The sequence below is a fragment of the Pezoporus wallicus genome, unplaced genomic scaffold (genome assembly GCF_028554395.1).
Source record: "Pezoporus wallicus isolate ANWC-B61680 ecotype Strahan unplaced genomic scaffold, APGP_CSIRO_Pwel_v1 contig_8000, whole genome shotgun sequence".
Classification (NCBI taxonomy): domain Eukaryota; kingdom Metazoa; phylum Chordata; class Aves; order Psittaciformes; family Psittacidae; genus Pezoporus; species Pezoporus wallicus.
Genome location: NW_026635009.1, coordinates 733,957 through 753,704, shown reverse-complemented (window position 1 = coordinate 753,704; position 19,748 = coordinate 733,957). Strand labels below are relative to the sequence as shown.

Sequence of the window (19,748 nt, the reverse complement as noted above, 5' to 3'; positions counted from 1 at the left end):
GGGGGGGGGGGGGGGACGACAGGGGGGACAGGACAGACACGACAGACTCTTTGCTTGGCTTGTTTTTTTAGTGTAAGAACCTTCACTTCTCATCACACATTTTTCTCACACAAAGCAACCAGTCCACAGCTTTCCAAAATGTTCCAACTTATTCCAAGATGACATGGCACTGGTGCTAAGTCCTAAATGAAGCTGTAAATATAGATGCATCCTAATTTCTGCACAAACTGAAGCAGTTTCATACCCCTACTCTAACCAAGCCAAGGTTTCTTGTTTGGCAGCAGGAAGAAGGTTCCTGAGCTAGTAAATTAGAAAGTTGTTCTACCTTAAAGGCTTTTATTTATAAATGAAATACTCTCTTATTTCTATTAAGAGCTAGGAATCAGCCTAACAGTCTCCTAACTAATTAAATTATTCAGACTTAAGTGATGCATTCACAGTCACCAAGAGGTATTGTTGTGTTGTTAAAGAAACACCTACCTTTCGATAAATTACACCAACAATAGCTGTTTTGAGCCTCATTCCAGTTACAAAGCAAATATGAAAATACTGGTGAAGAATCAGTGTCTGAAGACAGGCACAAACAAACAGCAGCCCTGTGTAAAAGTAGCCTTGCCAGTTTGGGGCTGCCTTGTTATTTACAAAGTGGATCAGCAATCTGTGGAGAGAGGAATTAGTTCTCTTGATATATGAAAATGAAAAGTCAGGGTTACAACCTCAGATTATGCCAAATATTACATGGGTCATGCAAGCACCCAAAATAACAAACCTTAGATAAAACACTTCAGCAAACTTCTCAGAAACATTTTATACTAGCACACATCACTCTTCTCCTAACAACGTACTACTTAAAACCAAAGTATCACATACCTTGCATGCGTGGCATTCTCTTGGAGCTACACTAAAAAGTCTCAAATTCCCTCCATCTAAAATACTTATAGCTTACAACTGCTTACAGTTGTTCTACATCTCTCACCTTCAAGCAGTATAACTCCTCCTACCCCCTTAGCTCTCTGTTGCTTCACCTATTGCAACTTGTAATCCCACAGTCACTACAGGTTAGAATTAAATAAACTCTGTTGCTGTTGTTGACTTAAGTTCCTGCCTGGCCTTCCTAGTGCTGGAAAGGAACATAAAAAGTCACATATTTGATACATCATGTTATAAACTGAAAATCAATGGACCAAAATGGCTCACGTGCCTGGTCTCTAGCTTGCATGAAACTCTTTCCCACTGAACCAGCTGAAGGCAAAGCAGCTTGGTGAGTCAAATACCAGTGTGTTTGAAATTCTGTCCGCATACTTTTAATACAATAATAAAGTATATAGGTCTTACTTCAGAATTTCTGGGCCTGCAAACATCAAGAGATCATGTGCAGCTTTAAACAGGAAACTCATGAGAAAATATGGTCCAAAGGTTTTATATAACACCTTGAATAAAGATGCTTCAGAGCTCTTCTGAGATGGTTTTATGATCAAAGCCTCAGCCTCTTCTGTTACATCACCATTTGAGTCACTTGGTTTTTGTTGCTTTTTGGTTGAGTATACCATGTTTAATGGTTGCCTGAAATAAGAGGAGGTATACAACATAGCCTTTATTCAAGCATAAAGCCAACTGGGAAAATGCACAGTATACAAATGAGATTTTTATAAGCTGTTTACTCCTCTTCTTAAAAGTTTAACTGGGTTTTACTACCAATCAAACACATTTTTAATCGTACAACCATAGCTAAATGAACTGGCTATTCACAAATAAGTCTTCTTTGTACAGATAAATAAGATCCCTGCTGAATCTTTTCTATAGGTCTGCCAGAGGGAATAATGGCTGTAACATGTGTTAAAGAACCCAGTACACTAAACTTTCTTCAAAATCAAGGCCTCACTGTACACCAGTTACAAAATTACAGTCAGATTTATTCCAAGTCATCCCCAATGGACTGAACACATTCATTACATACATCTGGCTTATGCCAGACTACATACTTCCAAACTTCTGAGGACAAGCAGTATGTAAAAATACACTGTGTAAGCAAGCAAGCAAATTTCCTTCAATGAAAAGGTACTTCTATTTCCTACAGTAAAGGGTGATGAAAGTAGAATGGAAACTGCAGGCATGCAGTCTTTCTAATTTTAGTCATCTGGCTTAGATGCCCAGGCTCCCTATATAGTCAAAGGAAAGAAATAAGCAGCTCACTTTTATACGCTGAATTGCCCTCCTGTGGCTTCACTAACTATAGAGGGAGCCCAAGCTCCTAAATTATGACTGAAGTTTGACTGTGCAAAAACATTCCCTCCCCAGGGAAAAAAAAAAAAAAAAAAAAAAAAATCACACATCAGAAGAAACAATAATCAGCTTTAGATCACAGAAGACTAAGGGAAACTTGATGCAGCTCATCATAAAGAAAACACACAACACCCTACTTAATTCCTGTTCTGTATGCACCTAAGGACAAATACAGAGCTGCCACTTGGGCCTTACAAAAACAGGCTTGATAATGGATGACAAAACACCTCTAAGTAGAGGCTGAGTAACTTGAGCTTTTGAACCTCCACATCTTGAAAGATACACCAGCCAGGATAACTGAACTTACCTCTTGGTCTTTGCCCACTCTTTTGCCCAGTTTCTAGCCAAACCTGGCACAATCTCCTCCGACTTGTCCTCTTTGTTTAATGACCACAAATCCTTGGCTTCCAAAGGTCTCCGATAACCCTGAACCATCAACCTGTGTTAGAAAGAATCAGCACTACATATTTAAGAACACAAGATACATGTGTCTATGTGTTTGTGTGTGTGTGTATATGTCTTATGCCTTATGGCATATATATATGCCATAAGACAGTGGTCCTTACATCTAGCCCCCAAACAGAGACAGTACTTTAAAAACGTATGCAAGAGCACCTGCAGCAACACAGGTCCAGATGCTAAAACATACAACCTACTATCTTTACTGTGAGAATCAAGACACTAAAACATCTAAGGATCCAGGATATGCCACTGGATTCAAATTTCAGGGAAAATAAAAGAAAGCTTGCAGTGATCTCATTTCAAAATCAGCCAGGCAATTAATATTCCCATGCCTACAAAGTTTCAAAATCTTTATTAGCCTTTAATAATTTTACAAAGCAATGCCTTTCATCTAGCTTTCTGTTAGAACTCTAGCCAAGTACCAACCACAACTATACAGCACTATTATTTTACATGTTTCTGTGTTTTAACTCACAAGAACATGTGTTGTGAGCAAATTATACAGCATAACCTAACCTAAGTTAATGAAAAATAAACAGAACCCACACCTATTGGAGCTAACAGTTCTGAATGCCCTAGTTTCTAAATAGAGAAGATAACTTCTATCTTCTTATATTTCCCAAAGAATTTTCATTGTATTTTTCAGCAAACATACTAAATATATACTGGCAAAACTTAAATTACAAAGACTCCGCAAAGGAAGTAAAAAATAGGAATAAAACTAAAAAGAAAAAAAATCTATCTACAAAACAACCAAAATCATTATTGCATGATTATTGCTAATTTGATTCTGAAAGCACGATCCTAAAAAGGCATCTAACTTTAACTGGTGCTTTATGCATCATCTTGATCTTACCCAGTGATCCACCAGAAAGTGATTCTGGAGAGGAAAGAAGCACTGAACTCTGGACACGGATTCTGAAGGAGAAAAAAAGAAATCAATCCACACACAAAGTGAGTGATCCAGGGCCAAAAGAAACAAACCAAACAGAAAAGATGGTTTAGAAATTCCTTTTGTTTCTAGTATTTACTTTCACATTACTAATCTTGTCATTTATGCCAGTGACAGCTTGTTCAGGAAACACAAGCACAGCTTCAGGTCTGTAAGCAGAGTAAGCCACCGGGGCACAGGAAGAGCAGTATCCCGTATCAACAACGCAACAAGTAGTTGAGGGAATTTTTTTAAGATAGTACAGGCCAGACAATCTCTCAAGAGGTCATGACCAGTGCCTACCAGTAACAATGCAAGGTGTGCTACCATGACAGCGTAAATGTTAATTGGGCAGTGAGTCACAAACTAATGGTTCAGTTGTACTGTTCTCCCAGTTAAATGCTGTGACTCCATCAGGATGGATGTACAAATGAAAGAAAAAAAATTTATAAATTCAGTCACAGCAACCCAAAACAGCCCCTAAACCCCTGCATTTCATTCATCAATAAGCACAAGAAACTTCAGTAGCCATAAAGGTACACAGCTAGCTCATGCTCTATATCTAGCCCAATGGCTGTTTTAACTGCTCTTCAGGTTAACATCCCCCCCTAACCTGACTGGATTAAAACAGCAGAAAGGAAGGCTGGAGGAATTTCAAAGGCACTGAAGGTGATTCATCTGCAGAATTCCACTGCAGATTTCTCTGCTCTCAACAGCACATAAAGAATGCTAAAAATAGCCACTCCTTCAGCGCACAAACCACTAGGTTTTTATCAACTATAATTGGAGCAGCTCAGGTATTTCCACCTACAGAAATCATCAAACATCATTAAAGTACTGCAATTAAAAAAGACAGAGCTAAGAGTTCCAAGATTTGCATTTTTCAGCTCATGTTTGTGTAACCTGCCTTCTCCACTAAGCTATAATTGAAGTGTGTTGTAAACAAGCTACAAGAAACAGGCTCCTGCAGCTCCTTTTCTGCACACAACAAGGTTCTGTGCAACTTTGCAAGGAACAATATGTATGAGATGGACACTTTTTGTGATCGGGGATAAGAGTTCCACATTTCCAAAGTATTTAAACACTTGCAAAAAAATGACTGCAAGCAAATCCTACACCATCCCTTAATGAATAAATAAAGGTTTTAAACTCAGAGACATTAAAAAAGGGGGGGAAGTGAGCTTGGTAATTTCAGCCTTCAGCCATGCCAGCATTCCTGACAGACATATTACTATTTCAGCAAATACAGGGAATACTTTTAACTTCAACAATATTACAAAATACTCTGAATTTTATATAAAATGCTTTTTCCTTTATACTTTTTTTTTTCCAATCTAATTGCAGGTGGAAACTTAAATTCAAAGATCCACTAGATCTTATACCACCAAAAACTGGACTTCATCTGCATAAAGCAAAAGTTTAAAACACTAAAACATATCGGATTACTGTTAAAACAGTACTGTTTTTGATAAAATGAGTTGCTACACGGAGAACTATTAATCCTACTGACATTCATGCAGATAGAATGAAGACAAGTTGTAACAAGTCTGCCTTTCAGCAATGCAAACAAAGAGAAAACGAGACAAAACACACTGACTTTATACATCAGCACCTACGTCTTAGAAATTTCACTGTAGTTTTTTTGCTTAAATAAACATATAATAAGATTTTACTCAGAATTTCTGGTTGGGAAGTGCCTGGCAGAAGGGAATAAAGCAGAACTTAAGACTAGTATGACCTGCTTTGTTCTTTTCCCCATCATAAGAGTCAACAAATACACCACGCATGAAAAGAAGGTTAAAATTTTAAGTGTGCCCTGTTTCCTACAGACAGTCCTAGAAATACTCAGAACACAAAACTAAACTACTGTGGTATCAAAGCACCCTGTAATTATTTTAACTATGATCAAAGCAGAACTATATCCATATATATATTCTTATATCCGTAAATATATTTCCATATATCCACAGCATCCTATCATATACACTTCATATCTGCATGAGATGAAAAGAACCCAAAGATGAAGAGGATCCAGAGACTGAGCAATATACTCTTTCCTCCAGATAAATACACATAGATGGACTGCCAATGGTAATGCAGAGCACCACTGGCACACTGGATACCAACAGAGAGTTAACTAGTTCCGTAAGCGCAACTGGTTATGGACCTTTTCCGCAGTTAAAGGCAACACTTACTTCCCCCTTCACACATTCACACATTTCACACCTCTCTTCATAAGTCAGTGCCTAACAGATGCCTAACAGCCATCAAACCAGAATTACACCTTATTTTTAAAACTAAATAAAGCCACCAAACACAAGAACTGAGGTTTCTAAACTTGATGCTGGCACATCCAAACTCCTGGCAGCAACAGGTGCCATCCCACTGTGACTCAGGAGGTCTAGCCTGGGGCTAAGCAAGCACTATAAGGACCCTGCATCTCTTGGGCCCCTTTAGATCCATGCCATATAGCTAACACAATTAAGAATGTATACACCTAGACAAAATTAAATTCCTACCTGCAGACCACCCTCTAATGCTAGCTGCTTTTGCAATCAAGCTGGTTACATTTCTGCTTGACACAAGAAAGGTAAATATGGAAATCAAATGCATCTACCCAGATTCTTAAGTTTTCCAGGTGTAGATTCTTCCCCACCTTCAATAGGAAGAGAAGGCACATCCTTATGAGTTACTGCCTACTGAACAGTATTGGCTGACTAGAAGGACAGCATTTAAAATCAGTATTTCCCACTGATTTCCAAAAGCACTACTGAATAAAATATGTATGTCTTAACCTCCAGGAATGCTATTCAGAAATGACTGAAATAGTATATTTTCCTCTTTCTCTTAAATACAGTCCACCTTGTTTTGCGTGTTATGAGATTCATCTTCTGCATCACCAATGAAAGAGCAGAAAGAACACTCTACTGCAAACAAATCAAGCAGATTTTAATTACTTGGCACCTGGGAAACTATGGCTCTATAACTCATTGTACAGAATATTGCACATAGGATAGTACAGACTGAACACTTACAGGATCATTTACTGTTTCAGAAAACAAAGGTGGTCGTTCTGGAAAACAACACAGGATGAGCTGTACAAGTAACAGGATAAAGTAGATGCAGAAGGTGGCATAACGAAACGCATCCACTTCAGCACTCTACAAAGGAAAGAGATATTCCAATTAAAAAATTAGAGGAATTTTTTTAAAACAACATATTACTATTTAACATAAACCAGTTGTAAATTCTACAAATATTACACTACCCAACCCCATGCAAATTAAAGTCAATGTCTATTTTGGTTAAAGGAAGGTAAAGAAAGGGGGGGAGGAGATGAAAGATACTATATATTTTTAAACAACCACTGAAATAAACACACAAAACATGAACTTCTTCTGTAGAGAAGTTCTCTTTAAGACACTGTACTAACACAGCATGCCCCAATTTGAAGTCAATGTATTCTTTACAGGAGTAAGGCATTTATGCACTGGGTGGCAAGAAGTTTTTAAGGCAAATTTATTAATTACTATGCACATAACAAATAGAGGAGCAGAATTTAGATTACAATTTATTGTACTCCGCTCAAACTCCAGAGCTTCTTCCATTTCTTAGATCAGGACAGATACATAAAGCATAAACCTCCAAAGTCAAAGCACAGGACAGACAGACACATACTCCCACATTCACCAGTAAAATTCCACTTCCAACAGCTAAAGACAAAAGTTGGCTGAAAGTTCTCAAAATTCACACTACAGCTTAAAGACATCAAAGCGATGCTGTTTTCAGGCAGCTCCACAATTAATCTGATATTTGAGGTGGCCTTACTATAAAACAGACTGACAACAGACTTCTACACTTTCATTTTGTCTCAGCAGATGAGACCACAGAACCATCAAACCATGTGTTTTTGTAAATCCACCGTACAATCAACAGGAAGACAAAGTAAACTCCCAAAACAGTTTTCATATCAAAGATAATACACTTTTATTGTACTCAAGCAGGCACATCCCCTTTCTGGAACAGCTAGGCGAATTTTCTTGGCAACTGTTGCTGCAGTTAAGGTCACTATGGATTTCACTAGCACCTCTAAACAAGAGCCATTATGTCTTTCTTATTTTGCTTTTATTCTTTAAGGAACAAAAGTACACTGAATTAACCATTCACTGACTTGATTAGCACAATTAGAAAAGCAATTACTCTATCAGTGCAGTATTTAAGATTATTTTCAACTGAATGAGGCTAGCAATCACTTACCATATTTAAGGCATATTTTATTTTGGATCTAAAAACCACTGTGGCACATGTCAATGAGATGAGCCAGAAAATCATCATGACACCTGAAGACTGGACTCCTTTTATTCTTTCATACTGTATTAAAAATGTGGCAAGCAACTGTGGACAAGTAAGATAAAAATATATTTACACACTAAGCTTTTCAACATTATACACATATACAAGGTACTGTGTCAAAGTGTGCTTATTTAATATTCCAAATCCAGTAGCTCCCAGGAACACCCAGAGATTTTAAGTGTAATTCAAAAATACCTTTAAGCATTAAATGCTCTAGAGCAGTAAAGATAAGAAGTGGACAAAAAAGTGAAAAGAAATATGTACTACACAGAAGTTAATGACCAAACACACAAAAGCACTGTCAAAAGCTGCCAGACTTTACTACTTCAATTTTCTGGTTCTACATCACAAGTCAACATGCAATTACAGCAACACTATATCCTTTCCAAGACTAGTTCTTTTTAAAATAAAAATGTTTCTTTCCATACAAGCCACACCACCAAACAACACTGATCAAATATTACTCTATTTCTGTATTTTGTGTGTTTTCAGAGTCCTTTAGGAAGCTGGTACAATTTAGTAATCTCACTTGGCTGCTGCAACTTGCATTTTCAATCACCCCAACAACGGCTTGGCAATTGCACTATTAAATGACCACAAACCATTTCATGGTTCTTGCATGTCAGCATGCTTAAGGGCAGTGGGTTTTTTTCTTTGGCTTTTATTGTTATTGTTGCTGCTGCTGTTAGGGTGGTTGTGTCCTGTCCCCCCCTTGAGTATCATGTTTAATCACTACCATTCCAAGTCTGTGATAAATATAAGGCAACTGACAAAAAATTAACAGCAAGGCATTTTTGCATTTTCCTTGAAATGGAGACTACTGGTGTGAAAATAGACAATACTCGTGCATCTAGGTAGAAAAGAGTTAGATGAGGATACCTGTGTGTCTCCTGGCATTTAACGCTTTCCACCACGCCATCATATGAAAACATGCACTTACAAATGTTATATGCAACAGTTTGTAGTAAGATACTTAATAATGCAATGCCTTTGACAGTCTTTAATAAAGTTCAGTGTGATTTGTATTATCTAGGTTTAATCAGTTCTGCCACCTTGATTTCTCAACCCCATGCTTGAGTCAAGCTATTAAATGAACAGTAGCTCAAGCCTGCCAAAATAAGGCAAGACAACTCGCACTGGCTTGTGTGCTAACACGCAACACTGAGCACAGCTGGCTTGGGGAAAGGAGAAGAGGGTGTCCTAAAATTTTTTATTAAAAGAAAGCGGACATTTCAGAGTAAGTATTCCCCAGTTCAGCTGCAGACTAAGTCTTTATGTAAAGTCTTTATGTAGTTTAAAGAATTACAACACTGAATAACACTAAGATGTATGTTACTGCTTCAGGCTTTGCATCAACGAAAGCCGTAACAGAAGAACTTACCATTGTTATACCCAATACTGTTGGCCCAACAAGAAAAAATGGAGCTCGAAAAATATTTTGACTTCTTTCCCAGAAAGAGTAGAAAAGGTCTGCCCAGCAGACTATCCACAGTATTAAGCCCAAAGCCTGCAATACAAAAGTGTATTTCATACGTCAGTTCACACAGATTAGGCAGCACAATATATACATGAACACTGGATGTTATGTGATAGTAGAAGAGTCAAAAATTAGATCATCTCTTTTGGGCAATTCTACAACATGCTCAAAAGAAGAGTAATTTGGCTTTACCTACCGAGTCCGCACTAGAAGAAAAGTGTTTACTAATCTTTAGTACCATGTAATTCAGTGTATACCAGCTTCAGAAAGCTGGTAAATCTCATTCCTGAATAACAGATTGCAGAGGCAAAACCTCTCCAATACACCACGCTATTATAGTCCTTAAAACTTTTCTCTTATTCTATAGGAGGCAAAAAAAAGAGTAAGAAAAGTACTTTTTTTTAAGTACTTTTTTTTCACAAGAGAAGTGGAACAGAATACCTGCAGCAACTCTATAAATCTATGCTGTGCAACTTAAGAAGCTGACAGGATAACAAAATCTTTTTATTATTGAAATAAAGGCCTTGAGATTGAGTTGCCTTAAAATAGTCTTTTTTTTTTTTCCACCTGGTCGTACAAAGCATTTGCACACTTTTTTGCTCTGCCATAATACATTTTAGAAAGCCTATTGATAAAAGGGCAACAAACACTTAAGGCTTGGAAATCAAACACAAGTAGAACAAGTAAGTCACAGCTTAAGTGTGCACACAGGCCAAGATTGAGATGCAACAAAAATAGTGTGTTAAAACACAGCTGAGAATAGATTTAAACTTCCAGATAAGCATAATAAATCCTGCTTCTATGAAGTCACATACCGTTTTGGCTTTGTTGAGGTTTGACATTTGTATGTATCCCCTGTCATGATAACGAAGGTATAGGAAGTACACTGGGAAGCAGACCCACAGATAAATACAAGGAATCCAGACCAGGACTGTGCTCTGAAAGCACTGGGTGAAGTCTGGATTTTCTGTGTGCCATGTCAGATTCCAATCCTGGCAAGAGAAAAATCAATTGAGTTAAAGCAAACACAGAACTTCAGTATTAAAAAAAAATAATAAAAAAAATAGCCATTACCTGTCTTATTCTGTATCCCTTCTTGTGTATTTGTTTCTACTTGTATTAAAATGGCTTCATTCTGTGGTGTTTCTAATTTTATTGCACTTTTTATAGCTTAGGAGCTTTAAACCTTTACAAGATGACATTGTCAATACAAAGCTACCATAACACATAAATGTAATACTCGGATCTTTAACAGTACTGATCAGGATCTTTAATAGTATTAATCAAGGACTTTCATACTATCATTGCAGAAAAATAACATGACAATGCTAGTTATCTCCCATTATAACCACTCTGCATGCATGTATAAATACTCAGGTACACCACATTGCCAAATTTCAGTGCAGAAACATTATCTGGCACACAGTAAAAGTGAACAGCACAAAACAACATCAGTTCACTATGTTAACATTGTCTCATAGCTCCCAAACTGTCTGCAGCAAACCCAGTGGAGACTTCCTGGTAATTCAGAACAACAGGTCATAGAAGGAAGTAGAAAGCTTGCCATTGCAGCCTGTTTCTTACTCAGCAGGAAAATGTAAATCAATGTAATTCAATGTTTTCCTATTTCTCTTAACACAATTTCCAAAAACAAGATAAACCACCATACATCAACCCAAAATTTACAGTAATAAAAACACAATCACAATTTCCATTACTGGTACAAGGACTATTTACAATGACAGACTGTTGAGTAAAATGAACTTGCATACCATATTTAGGATTGGCTTGAGTAGGGAAATCTCCTGCAGGAAATTCTACCTTATAATTACTGACTTTGCTGTTCAATTATCACAAGGGACACTTCTTCTCAACTGCTGTAGATTTCTAACTCTCAAAAAAAAAGATGCAATACAGAGTTATCACTGCTGCAGCTAGACTGCAATAACCAATAGCCAAAGCAGAGCTGACAGGCTTCTGTTTAAAAGCTACACAGCCAAGAGCAGCAGCTCCGTGCCCAAAGGCTCAGTGTCATTTTCAGCTGCAAAGCATTTTTTCAGCCAGTTGCACAGCTTACAACCACACAAAATACCAGTACCACTACTGGCACATAATGGTAGTCAGTAATCCTTCTCCTCTATAAATGCCTGAGCTAGTCATAGAAATAAGTGCCATTATCCACATTTTATAGATGAGGAAACAGAAGCAAAAGGAGCTGTAGTGCCTGTCCCCTCTATTCTAACATCAAAGCTGGAAATAGATCCCACTGCCATACTTTGATCCTTATTTGTCCCGACCTTCCACTGATTAAACAGTTTCAATTAAACAGTCACAATAAGAGGAAAACGGATCTGAAGCAGAAAATACAACTTGTAAAAATGTCAATTTGAGGATAACCAGTCATTATTTTAGCACAGAGAAGGTTTCCCTTTAAATTTGACTGTTCCATATGAAGAAGTCTTGTTTGAAAAGGAAAAGAATAAAAGAAAAAGAAAAAGGAGAAGAAAAAAGAAAAAAAACAACCTTCTTTTGAAAACATATTAACAAATGTATCATCTTTCCCCACTGCCCTCTCATTTTCTGTTAGAAACAACATACAATATGCACAGGACACACAGCTATTACTTTTCTCCTCTATTTCCACAGCATTCTAAAAATTCTTTTCACTTCTTGCCATTTTTAATTTGCTAGTTAAAAAAGAAAAATATTTAAAAAAAAAATCTCTGAACTTAACACAGCCAATTCAAGGGAATTACTGAGCATAAAAATGCCTGATCGTGTTCTACCGTGCCTGCATACGGGTCAAGTAAATTGGTCACAACGAGGCAGAAGCTGCGAGGTACTGTAGGCAATCTACATGCTTATTGAGTTCCCTGACTGCAGAACATCATCAGAAATTTCAGCTGAGTCATCCTTACATTTAGCTACTGCACGAATGTTTTTGGCTTTCTAAGTCCCAGCTGCTCCGCTCCAGCACAACAGTCAAGAAAAAGTCTCATGACTGCAGAACAGTTTACAATTCACAAATTAAGATAGTTCATATGATTATACAAGGAAACTGAGAGGACGTAATCAGCTTCACAACAAATGAAGAACACTGACATTTCATTGAGGGCTTTTTGGGGTGTTTTTTTTTTTTTTTGTTTGGCTGGTTGGTTTTGGGGTTTTGGTTTTTTTAAGATCTAAACACTGCGTGGGAAGGTTTCTATCTTCTTTTTCAGTGTTTTAAATGCTTGCTGTAAAATGAATCAGGCAATTACAAGAAAGGACAAAGCGGGTAATGCACATGTCACTGCCACGTGGCTAAATAAAAGAAAGAAGTGCTATATGCATGACTGCTATGCATATTAGCTGGAGGATATTCTAAAACATGTGCAGTCTTTCATTTCACTTTTATATTTGCATGTCTCTGCATGAAAGGCAAGAGGGTACAATGCAATGGTATTTTAGGGTTAAGGACAAAAAGTTGGGACAACAGGGTGGTCTGAGGTAAGATTACTGCTAGAATTTAACAGCTGCAGCAAGATGAGTGTATCTTCTTTCACATTTTTCCAGGATTTGATCCAGAGGCTGCTGATATCAAATAGGAACTTGCTTAGGCTTAAATACACTGTTATTCTCTGTACACCAGAAATGGCTACACACAGGTGAGGTGCAGAAGCCCCTTCCATTTCAGATGACAAAAGATGAGGAAAACATGCATGAAAAGATAGACATGGTGGCATTTTTTCCTTCCAATTCCCTAGGTGCAACTCTCTCAGGCTATGTCCATACAAGGCAGTTAGCACAGGCAGGAACAGAGCTGTAGACCAAATACTTCCTGCTGAGCACCTGATGCCCTCACAAGATGCCTTTCACCCAGGTTCAGACAGTAGGAGTTGCAGGCTCTCCTGCAGGCTGACCAACCTGTCCATCAGCCTCTGGGAGCACGCTTCCCAGTTAATGCCTGTCCAGAAGGCACTCGGGCCACCCTTGAGTGAACCAACAAGCAGGGCAGGGGACTGTCAGGAGGTCACATAAGAAGCAGGCTACCAGTCTGAACTGAGATGTTAATGCCTTCGGTGCACAAAGTCAAGAGTCAATCCATTACAAAAGAAGGGCACATCCTAAGTCCTGTACAGAGGATACCATAGCTTTATGAGGCTCAATCATGGCTGGAAAGCACGTCACTCAGCCTGCAACCAACATGTACTTCTATTCAAATCACAATGTTCAGTTGAACAAGTATAGACTAATTCTTCTAGTTTAAAGTACATGCTTCTCCTTTGCTTTATAAAAGCCCAGTATCAAGAGTTTTATTTTTTTCCGAGCACAAACCAGTATTCTTTATGGACCAACACAGAATCAGTCACTGAATCAGACCCTTGTATTTAACAGACATTAATTACAATTTAATGACTTTTTTCTAACTTGAGTTCTAGAAACACTGTTTTAGAAGTTCTATGAAAGCACTAAGCTGCCCCATTTTCACATCTTAAATAGCAATTTTCACTCTGACTGATTGGCTAACCCTTCTACTTTGCACGAGCACATCAACTGACAAGATATCCAGGTGTCCACTGAAAGCCTACACAAACTAGCAGTCTCCTGCCATGAGGGAGGAGGAAAATAGGGGTTCGGTTTATAGCTATTAAGACTGTATGATCTAGAAGCAGCCTTTGATTTAAAAAATGACTGCAGGCACCCGCAGGAGAAGAATCCTTGTGTGACCCCTTTTTCCTTTCTTGGTAGATGCTGGGTGACAAAAGATCTGCTGTTGGCTTCATTTTATACTTGTTCAAAAGAACCACATCTCAACAGATGTTACAGTTTCAGGTTGGGTTTTTTTTTCCCTTTAAGATCTATGGAAAATTTTAAAGTTTCCCAGAATAGCAAATGGATATTTTTTTAAATTTATCTGACCTATTTCTCAGTTTTCATTTCCATCACCAGCACTGTGACTGAAAAATATACCAGTCCACAGGTTTTTGTGCCCAACAGCACATTTTCTTTTATGGCAAAAAACCCTTTCTATCACACTTGAAGTGAAACCTATCTCTAAGAGTGCAAAAAATGCTTGGCGTTCCCCAGAATCATGGGGATCGATTCACATGTAAACCACTTATTTAACAGTGCATAAACCCAAGGAAAATGAAGAACTATATTAAATTTCTGTCTAAAATTTCAGGAACAGGCAAGATAAAAATATTGGCAGGGATACAAGACAAAAGTCACAACACAGAAGATCAGTTATTCTGCCTCTGCTCAGGGAAGGAAGACTACACAGAAACCATATGCCTCCAGTTTGCCCCATCTGAGAAGTAATGACAGTATTTGACCCTGGACAGGACCTCGTGGCTAGCTGCCCCTCCTCTGGCAGCCAGGAAAGGCTGTTAAGTGAGCAGCCAGCAGCCTCCTGTTCTCACATCAATAATCCTATCTGACCCACAGCACACTTTAAAATTCTCACTGGCAGAATAGGAGAGACCAAAGTCCCTCAGTTTCCTGCCTGCTGTGCACGAGTGTGCTACAGATACAGGCTGCCAACCCCATTGTTAAAACCACCTGCATGAACCAGCTGTGACTGAAAAGTGATTTAAATATTTACCACACACCTACGTGAAAAATGAAATCATGAAACCACATTGGAATCTTAATATCATGGTGGACACTCCTTCAAATGGAGTTTCATATTGACATTGGTGTGTACCCACTACTTCAGTATCTCCCACAGAAGAAGCACCTCCTCTGTAATACCAAGACATCATAGAATAGTTTGGGTCGAAAGGGACCTTAACGATCACCTAGGTCCAGCCCCTCTGCCATGGACAGCAGCACCTTCCACCAGACCATTTTCCTCAAAGCCTCATCCAGTCTGGCTTCATATGGTTTCTCATTCTTATTTTCCTAATAGTAAAAACCATTTTGTGTTTAATGAAATGCTTACACTTAGCAGAACACAAGTAATTAGCTCTCTCAAGCACTAACACTGAAACTGAAGCTGACAACTTTCATTATAACAGTACTGTCACTTTCTCATAGCCATAGGAAGTCTTGCAATCTGGCAGCTCTAGATATATTTAAAAAAAATCCACAGCACCTATAAACCCAGGAACTGTTTCAGTCGTTCTCCCTCAGATGCCACAAGGCCATCAGCCTTTAGCCTACACTATCTAGAACAGCAAATTTCCTGCCTGCCTATCCCCAGATCAGAGATTAGCCTGATGTGGCCGAGCCTACAGCCCCAGAAAAGCTAGCAGCATGAGTTGAGTGGACAACAGGGGATGAGGATGAAGAAAAGGACTTGCCTCTTTAGGGCTGCTTTAAAGGAACCCTGGCCTTATTTAAAAGATCCCCTATACCACCATTCTTCACCAAAACTAATAGTAAAAACAGTGACACTGTTGACCACACTGAGAATTAAGGAAAGCAATGGATAACAAAGTGATCCAGATTTTGCAGTAGGATAGATAGAAGGAGGTCTGTTTTCAAGTAATGAATTTAAAAAAGCTCTCCAAGTTACTCAGTTTGTCAAGTAAGTTTTATTTGATTTAGCTTTAGAAATTTCGAAGACGGACTGAAATAATGTCCTCAAAACACTGTAAATAGAGTGTCTTGATTCTATCATTCACATTGCAGATCACGAAACATGTACTGGATCTCACTGTTTCTCTAATAGCATATTTAAAATAGAGCCCACAACAAGCACAACCATACACCATCTTCATCAGTTTAACATTTGCCCTGCTGCACCTGCTGTTCACACTAAATCACAGGAGGTGACAGGCTGGTAAAACAAACAGATATTCACACAAGAAAAATCCTCCAGAACTCCCCAAAAGTGCATCAGAAACACCCACACCTGCAGCTCTCCTGTCTACTCAGCAATAGTCACAGAACAAGAATAGACAATAACATCCCTGACAGGGCCAAACAAGGTGCTGAGGTGTATGACACTACAAAAAAACGCTTCCTATTGACATGTTTATCATTCACTTAAAAATACTATGCAGCTCATATTGAAATTATTTTGGAAAAAGTACTACTTGCATTAAAGGATCCAATGGTTCCAGCATCAATTCTAGATGAAGCAGCATAATATGCACATGCAAACATCCCTTAGCTGACATTTATTTCCTCTAGCTTTTTTTCTTAACAAACAGTGAGTTTCCCAAAATGCACAGATCTCTCCTGTGACACAATGCAGTTGCTGTTCCTGCAACTGAATTTAGTGCAGTGTGCAAGTAAAATGGTACCTTTGCTGTGATGCATACAATGTGAGCTCATGCTGCATTTAAATAAAGCTTTCAATACACTACCAATTCCTTTGACGACCTGTACTAACTGCATTAAATTAATGGTTTACCGGTTTATTGTATCATCTAGGGGTGTACTGTGCAAATAGGAAGCAGCAGAAAAATTTAAAACACTTGAACAGGTTTTACAATAATATCTTTCCAACAGCTACTTTCTACACTTAATGAAAAGCAGCCAGAGGGATTTTTTATTTTTAGAACTCCTAAAACCAAGATTCTAGTAAAAAGTAAAAGCCACACAACCAAATATTTGATCTTATTCCCAGGCCCCCATAGACTCCAAAAACTACTTCTGCAAGGAGAAATGGCAAAATCATGCTCCTGCACAAAACACTACCACTTACCACAAGCAGTGGAAGAAATGAAGCATGCCAGACTGCTGATTTGGGAAGAGACTTCAGGATTTTCCTTCATGTTCACATCTGAGGATGGGTGCTCGTATCTCCACTAAGTTATCAGACATTTATTAAGGCGAATAAGAGCCCAATTAGATAAGTAAGTTTGTGAAGTTTTATTCTTCTACTGCCATGGAGGCCAAATGAGAAATACTAATGGCAATTACCACATTAGGATGCAAGAATTAGATTCAGATCACTGACTCCAATGGAGATCACGTTCGCCCACAGAAAAAAACAACATTGTCACGACACAACATTATTGGAGCAAGACAGTGAGCATTGGGGGGAAAAAAAAAATAAAAATAAAAATCACATAATAAACAGGGGTCCTAAAATTTTAAAATCATTTCTATAAAGACTGGGGGGGAATGTCGGTGTTTCCTGTGACAGGTAAACACCCTTTATTTCTCAGTGTCTTCTATTAGAAACGGTTTCAGCAAGACGAAGTTCTCAACAGTAATGACTTACAAAATGCAGATCTGACTAGTTAAGGCAGCCAAGAAAAAAGTTCTACCTTTCAATACCTGTTCCTGAACTTAAATCAGGCCTCTGCACCTCCTTGCCCAAAACCCAAACATCACTATTTCCTAATGTTCACAGAGAGATGAAATCCCTGGTTATAGACAGCACGGCATCAGCTGGAACTGTATGTAAAATAACAAGAAGGACAAAAAAAAAACACAAAAACAAAAACCAGCCTTTTGCTTTTGTCTTCCTTTAGCTTAAAATAAGAAGCTGGTGCTGATAAGTTATCAGAGAAGGGTAAATTCCACCTGCAGCTGTGGAATTTACAAAAGCTGATCTTTGTAATCCAAGAACCCAAAAGCCACTGAATTATGGCCATTTTTGTCAGGGAAACATACGACAGATTACATCAGCATTCACAACAGTAAAATGGTTGGCATGTCTGTATGGTCTGTATGGAAATACAGACATGGTATTTCCAGACCCTCCAAGTACCATGACACATTTGGCCACATGACAATAAAATATTTACCATTCAGTTTCAGAATCAAAAGGATAGGTTTTACCCATCTGTAAAATTTTTCACTGAAAGGACTCTTTCTTACAAGAATACATGAAAAAGATTCCTGCTCTCACCTCCTTTTTGCACCAAAACCAGAACTTTTGCTGAATAATAATGCAGCAGCCTGTGTATCTAGTTCAAATCATTGTGACAATTTTGAATACAACTGGGTAATAACCTTACAAAGGGGCTAAGATAACAGCTTACACTGCATAAACTGTATCCAACGCTACCACAGACGCAAAGAGTGAGAAAACAGTAATGCATGGAATTCTGACTCTATTAAAAGTAAGCAAAAGGTCAGTACCCGGCAGTAGGCTTTTTAGAGATGTGACCCAGAATGACTTCAGTGCAACCCGGGTTAACCTTCACTTAGTCCCAGTATAGCACAGTGTCTCAATGCAAACTGCAACGTAACTGCATGGAACAGCACAAGTTATCCAGGTGTTCTGCTGGGGATTTTTCCTCATTTAACTTTTCTGAGCAACCTTGAACTAACAGCTGTAGAACACCAACTCATCTGTTAAGAAAATCCTCATCCACAATAGAATGTCAGGCTTAATTTTCCTGTATTTCCCCTAAATTGATCTATTCTGGACCAAGAGAGATAAGCTTTATTTCTAACAGAAGTTTAATTTTTATGCAAATTCAGAGCAGCAGAAAAGCTTTTCAGGTTTCAAGAAGAGAAAGCTGACAGATAAGCTTCTGGCTTTCATTACTAAAAATGCCAACAATCACCCAGCCAGGAGAATCATGCAATCAGCTGTTTATTAGAATGTTTATTACAATCTTGTGTGAAGGCTTTTCTGTTTAACTGTTTTCTACTGCTGCTCCTTCTCTATTCTAAATGCTGTCCACATATGAGCTTCCTGTGGCAGCAAGCGTAAGTGGTTTTCTGACCTGCACACTCTTAAATTCTGATCACAAATGTATTCATAAACCTAGTACTTTTACAACTGAAGGAAGAGTCTAAATTCATAATTTTTATCAAGCTCACTCAGCACCACTCTCAGCACCTCAGTCCCTCCCTAGCTCTGCCACAAACACACTGAAAAAGCACTATTTTACAGTGCAAAAAGCTGCAGGATTCCAAGATACATGCTAATTTACTGCTTGTCTGATGCATGAAAGCATAAGCCATGAACCTTCAGAACATAAAATTACTTCTTACATAAAAAGTCTGGTTTTCCTTCAGAAGTCTATTTCAGGAAAACTATCAGTGTCCCAGTGTTCTCATAAGCAGTATACCCACAGCAGATGTTTACATCACACAATATCACTTCACAACTGTCAGCTAATCATTATTATAATTAACTATACTTAATTCATTTCTTAAAGAATATTAATGGATTTTCTCCTTAATAACATCCTGTCAAGGCACATTTCAGTCTTAGAAGATCCTAACATGTCTGCAAACAGCTGAGAGAGGCTGGTAGATCTCCCCTCTATACAATGTCAAACCAAATACAAATCATAATATATTGGGATAAACACGCAAGAAAATACATTAATTGAAGCAGGC

The 19,748-nt window shown here is 38.2% G+C and overlaps 1 protein-coding gene across 5 annotated transcripts in view; it reads right to left on the bottom strand.

The window, feature by feature from the left end:
• Positions 1 to 19,748, bottom strand: part of ABCC1 (ATP binding cassette subfamily C member 1) — a 53,449-nt gene that overhangs the window by 29,551 nt on the left and 4,150 nt on the right. The window contains exons 1-9 of one of the 5 annotated variants that reach the window (XM_057408268.1): positions 17,146 to 17,168; positions 10,322 to 10,498; positions 9,411 to 9,536; positions 7,934 to 8,071; positions 6,712 to 6,837; positions 3,602 to 3,663; positions 2,591 to 2,722; positions 1,336 to 1,563; positions 481 to 658 (exon numbers count right to left, since the gene is read on the bottom strand). In XM_057408268.1, coding sequence (XP_057264251.1) covers positions 481 to 658; positions 1,336 to 1,563; positions 2,591 to 2,722; positions 3,602 to 3,663; positions 6,712 to 6,837; positions 7,934 to 8,071; positions 9,411 to 9,536; positions 10,322 to 10,348 — 1,017 coding nt within the window. In that variant the 5' untranslated portion in view covers positions 10,349 to 10,498; positions 17,146 to 17,168. Of the gene's footprint in view, positions 1 to 480; positions 659 to 1,335; positions 1,564 to 2,590; positions 2,723 to 3,601; positions 3,664 to 6,711; positions 6,838 to 7,933; positions 8,072 to 9,410; positions 9,537 to 10,321; positions 10,499 to 17,145; positions 17,169 to 19,748 lie in introns of those variants that run through there. The other 4 variants (XM_057408175.1, XM_057408342.1, XM_057408429.1 and 1 more) reach the window with 4 other exon arrangements.